Raw genomic sequence first — 6,000 nt, 5'->3', positions numbered from 1 at the left:
CTTGTTGAAAATGGTATATCCCAATTTGGGCCTGAAAATCCAGGCCAGGATATAGGAAACGTTATAGGCACGCATTTTGGTTGATTAAAAATAGGTCGTAGTCTACTGCCACCCACAGTACCACACAGTAAATGACACTTACAGGTCCTTTTTTTTTTGTTGAACTAGACACTTACAGGTCCTAATAGTATGAATATCAAGATTGCACAAAATTGTTACTTCCAAACATCTGATAAAATTGGAACAATGATGAGAAGATTGCACGAAATAGGCCCAACATGTATGCATAACTATTTTAAACGGAATAAATTAAGATATAATGTACAAAACTACACAAAGTTAAAAAGTTCACATGAAAAATTCTAAACATAATATAGTTTCGAAGAGCTTTCGGGTATACATAGATATAATACAACCCTTTGCATCCTACTAGATGGATGTTCCAGATCGTTACAATCATAGAAAAACATAAATCGTGACATGGGATATTGAACAATCAATTCGAGTAAATGTCCATCATATATAAGACATCAACTTCTCTTGTTCCCGAAGGTAGACCTAAACTGACCAACAAGACAATTGACACAACAAATTGGTCATGATTCATGAAGTTCTAATTGGATGGGTTGCTATTGTTCTATTCGAACAAACAATAATAAAGAATGTTAGTTGTTGGACAGTCCAGTTGGAGTCTCGTAGTAAAACCATACTGAAAGTGTAGTATCGATGTAATTGCTACATTATTAGAGATCTTACTTTACGGAGTGTCTTTGAATTTTACATGGCTTACCCGACTCTCACTTCGATCAGTCCAACCAGAACTACCATAGTACGATGAAGTCATTGGTGTCTCGTCGGACGTGATTGTCATACTATCTTCCATAGGCTCCATACTTGGCCATACAAAAGCTGGCTTGAATGGAGGAACAAAAGGCGGCGACACTGATCCCGAGATGATCTGTAAAATAGCTTGGGTTTTGGGCCGTTCACTTGCAATGGGGTGTGAACAAGCAAGCCCTAGCAACAAAAGTTTTTGGGCTTCTTCATGTACAAAATCATCTTCAAGTCTCTTATCAACTGCCTCTAAGATATGACCTTCACGATATAACTTCCACACCCAATCAACCAAACAATTAAACCCACAAATCTTGGCACATGGACGTTCACCACAAACCACTTCAAGCAAAACGGCCCCGAACCCGTATACATCGGATTCTCTCGTAGCTTTACCCGTATGGAAACATTCCGGTGCAATGTACCCTATGGTGCCGGGGACACCTTCAAGTTCAGCGTAAGAGGTCCTCTCATTTTCGATGGCTCGTGCTAGACCGAAATCACCCAAACGTGCGTTGAAATCAGAATCGAGCATTATGTTACTGGCTTTAAGATCACGGTGAACTACTTTCTGATCGTACTCGTTGTGAAGATAATTTAGTGCAGATGCAACACCGAAACTGATCTTGAAACGGTGCTCCCAACTAAGGATTTTATTTGAGTCATCAAATAGATGATCGTCAAGACTGCCGTTTGGCATGAACTCGTACACCAAGAGTAGCTTTCCATTTTTGTGGCACCAACCTGAATTAATATGCACGGTTATTTTCAAAATTATTAAAAGTAAAAAAAGATATTTTTCTAATTTCGGGATAAAGTTAATTTTATCAGCATTGACATTATAAAAATATGATGATGCAGAGTGTCATCTCACCACCAACTCTTAGGTGGATCAGTACAAACAAACTTAACTAGCTCACGCGCTGTATATTCAACTAATCTCATAGCATATAAAAATATGATATTATCCAGTAAAGCGAAGTCTTTCTTGACATATAATATATGATTTTTTTCATGGAAAATGGGTTTCAAGTCTCATCTATTACTTTGTTAATAGGGACCCACATTGTCTTCATGATTTTCAATACCAAGAGGGGGTGGGGCCATGAGACTCACTTTACTTTATCCTTCATACTTTTGAGAAGCATGATTCACATGGGCCTAAAGTTTAACAACTAGATAAATATAGGGTCTAATAATAACAATATACAACAATTAGAATAAAATTTAGGACTAACCTTCTAATTTGACTAGATGTTTGTGGCGAAGACGATTAATAATAGTAAGTTCTGATATAAAATCTTCTTTGCTTTTTATTTTGTCTCTTGAGAATTTCTTCACGGCCACTTCCTTATTGTTTTCGGTGGCTAATACGCCCTTATAAACTACACCAAATCCACCTTGTCCAAGCTTCATTTTATCATCGAAATTATTTGTCGCCTTTTTAAGTTCTTTAAACGAAAACTCACTTGGAGTTCCTGGTAAACTTTTAAGTGCTCCTAGTATCTTCGGGTCATCCACTACTCTTGATCTATACCAATAATACCACAATCCACTTAATAAAACTACCAATAATGCCACTCCCGGTATACCAACACCCAACAATATCTTCAACCATGTCCGATCCTTCTTCTCCGGTAGAATGTCTACCGTTAGATCCCACTTCAGTATACAATTAAGCTGAGCATTATTACCGGTTGAACCGGTAAAACCCATATAAGAATACTGATTAACATAATCCTTGAGATTTAAGGTTTCATTTAGAAGCGGGTTAACGGGTTTAGGTCTACCTTCTTGAACCATAAACACTTGTAAAAGCTTCAATTTTCCATCATATTCAACCCAAACAGTATAATTAATACCTTTAACAGGGGCAATTATGATACCATATTGTGTGAGATTGACAGTTTTGATGGATCTAACACTATTGATATTAAGACCCATATGATTATCATTCGGGTCGTAATCCTGTTTGAAAGTATCCAATTCAATAGCAACAAATTTGTTGGAACTTTTACCATCAATGACCCGATTCGTTAACCCGAGAAACCCACCTTCAGAACCCGAAGGTATTTCAAGATCTGGTGCTATAATGAAAGAAAGACCCTCAGCTGGGATTTTACTGGGAGGTCGAGAAGCTGGAAAAACATTAATGAGAAAAGTCGAGTTGAATGAAATAACGATATCCCCAGACCCAGATTTGTTATTACCAGAACTTGAAGACTTGGGATTTTGTTCCCAAACTTTAAATTTTTGATTGAAGATAGCTCGGCCTGATTTATTGACAAGACTAAAAGCATCATTTCTTGAGTCTGGAGTTAACTGAATCGCCTGACCGTTAATGGTAGTATCTTTGAGGACGGTAAAATACTGATAATCAGATTGATTGAAGTTTTCGCCGGAGTATTTAAATAGGGTTTGGGCTGTTGATGCCGGAAATAGCAGTGCGGCCAGAAGTAAGGCAGTGACTAGGTTTGAAGATTGTTCCATGGCTCATGAGAGAGAATGAGAGAATGGAAAACGAGAGAGCTGAAAAATAAAGAAAGAATTAAAATGGTCTATGTGAGAGAGCATATATAGATGGAGACGAGAAGTTTGACTGATCCAAGGGTGCAGAAATGCTTCCATTCCTTTGAATTTTAAGTCATATCTAATCTAGACAATCGAATAGTCTTTGTTTCTGAATTAAGAAACTTAAAGAAAAATATTATGGTTTTCTCTCAAATTTTTTCCCATCATTCTTCTTAGATATGAAAGAGAAATGATGCAATCTCTAGAGTCTTACTAAAATATCACAATCTATACTCTTTAGTTTTGAATCTTAGAGATTTTCAAACAAAAGATAATAATTAAAGTAAACGATCAAGTAGATGCCACATCAGAATATAAAATGAATTCAAGTATGGAATGTACATATTATTTCTCAGATAATCAATATAATTATGTGCAATGAAACTATTATTTTCAAACGAAATATCCCAATATGGCATATTGGCATGTGGATATGATTATACAAATCAATCAGTTTTTATTTATTTTCATGTCAATTTCAAATGGGTAGATAGGTTGTAATGTTGTATTTCAATACAAGAGCTGTTAGGATAGTCCGGCAGTTCACAATGGCTGCCATTTTGGGCAGAATATACTTTTCTAAATAAAGTTGGTTGGGGGGAATTCTTTCATCAAAAAAAAAAAAGTTGGTGGGAATTGAAATATTCATTGGTTAATTTGCCTTTGGGTAATATGCCTTGTATAATTTTTGTCCAAGATGGGGCGCCAAAAACAATAAGTGGGCAACTGTATGGCTGTAAAACAACTTTTTCTTCTTTTTATTGAAAAACCTAGTTTCTGTGGTCCCTTGAACCACATACATGGCGGGACCGCGGGAGAGTGGATTATGAAGGATAGAGGCATCCTTCCGGCGTCGGACGTGGATACCTCAAGGCGTCCAAATTGACCTTTTTATTTTCAACAAAAATAAAGAGACTTTTATTTTTTTTTAATTTTAGTGTTCTTTTCTTAGAAGATGCTAACCAAGGAAGATTCTGCCAAGGTGGTGAGATAATGGATTTTAATAATTATGGTAATCCATTATAATCATGAAAGAAAAAATATGGCAAGAAAGAATTATGTTGGTCTATGAATTCACTCCGGGTCAGAAAATAGATGATAGATCTTAACTCGAGAAAAAAAAATAATTCGGAGGTCTAATTGACGAAAATGGCGTTGTTGCCCCTCTATCTTTTTTACATAATGCACGGAAATATGACGTTCTAGAAATAACGTAATATAAACAAACATTTAGGTAGTATGATAGTTTATAATGTGTTATAAAATACAAGATTTCTAAAGAGAGAAAAACCCTAAATAACATATTATTTATGTTCAAAACGCATTATGAAGAGAAATAAAAAAATATTCTAGGAAGAATAGTAAATTTGTATTCGAGTTGAAGAACAAAATAAGACTTTGTCATAATGCATTATGATCGTTCGCGAAATTTTTACATAGGGATATTTTAATAAAAAATGATTATGGATCTTGAGTCAATTATGATTCTTTTTCTTAACCATTTTATGAATAACTGAAATTAGTCCGGAAAAGATTTAGATTAATCGTCTATTATTTAACAAATCAGAAATAATTGCATATTTTATGACATAATATGGATCTTAAGATCATTACATATATACATACATACATATATATATAGATAAAAGTCCATTTATGTTAATTACTAGGGATACACTAAAAATTACTTACTGGAGGAGCCTACATATATGATTTTTCGTTTGTAATAAATCAGAGATGTATATTAATCTGGAGAACACGAAACTTGCGTGGTTTAGTGGAATGATCTTACCCGTAAGTTTCAGCCTACATCCACAGTAAAACCATAAGACACCCACATTCAAATATTGTCCACATTGTAAATTGTGGATTTGATTAGTTATATCGACCAGATTGATGAATAACATACGTAGAACAATCTTATATTTATAGAGTGTAGGTTCCTAAACATCATAACTTAACTAGATGTATATGAATCTCGATTCACCTCGATCTTTCTACTCTAATAACCGAAGTAAAAAAAAAAAATTAAGTTTAGGTAATGCGTGGATAAAAAGAGGTTCAAATATGAGATTGTTGCTTGTTGATCACCGAGTAATATATATTTCCGTAATATAATACTCCGTATGTAGATATTACTTAAGTTGGACTTTAATGATCAATTCCCCAATGTGTTTAAGAATATCGACTGAGAAATTAGTTGAATGCCATTAAGTTCATAAATTTAAATTTTTGTTCATATGACTTATCAATAATAATAATTGGGTTGGCTATCGAATAAAATTGACAAAATAAAAATAGAATAAGTTATCAATAATAATAATGAAAATTAGAGATGGTGATTTTAATATTGAACTCCATAATTTGAATTTGGGTAGGTCTTGACTTTGAAATTTCCTCTTATAAGGGTTACAAAACGTCTTTTATATAAGGTTTACATTATGTTGCTGACTTATTTTTATTAAGATAAATAAGACTGTGGTGGTCAGAATTCCATCTTATATATTGATTGGAAAACAAGGGTTTCAGTGAAAATTTATTAGTTTTTTGGACCTATTTCTAATATTTTAGCTGACTTTTGTAAGTAAAACTTGC

General features: G+C 34.1%; 1 protein-coding gene across 1 annotated transcript; it reads right to left on the bottom strand.

Moving 5' to 3' along the window:
- Positions 1–283: 283 nt before the first annotated feature.
- Positions 284–3,784, bottom strand: LOC147566087 (putative L-type lectin-domain containing receptor kinase S.5). The gene is made up of 2 exons (XM_086652563.1): positions 2,073–3,784; positions 284–1,578 (listed from the first exon to the last, which is right to left on the bottom strand). Exons 1-2 carry the CDS (start codon positions 3,322–3,324, stop codon positions 758–760), a joined length of 2,073 nt encoding a protein of 690 aa, XP_086508689.1. The 5' UTR covers positions 3,325–3,784; the 3' UTR covers positions 284–757.
- Between the last annotated feature and the right edge of the window lie 2,216 nt (positions 3,785–6,000).

The sequence above is a fragment of the Eschscholzia californica genome, unplaced genomic scaffold, assembly GCF_041429995.1.
Source record: "Eschscholzia californica isolate CP2 unplaced genomic scaffold, dmEscCali1.0.p SCAF_1, whole genome shotgun sequence".
Lineage (NCBI taxonomy): Eukaryota > Viridiplantae > Streptophyta > Magnoliopsida > Ranunculales > Papaveraceae > Eschscholzia > Eschscholzia californica.
This window is presented reverse-complemented; position numbering and strand designations above follow the sequence as displayed.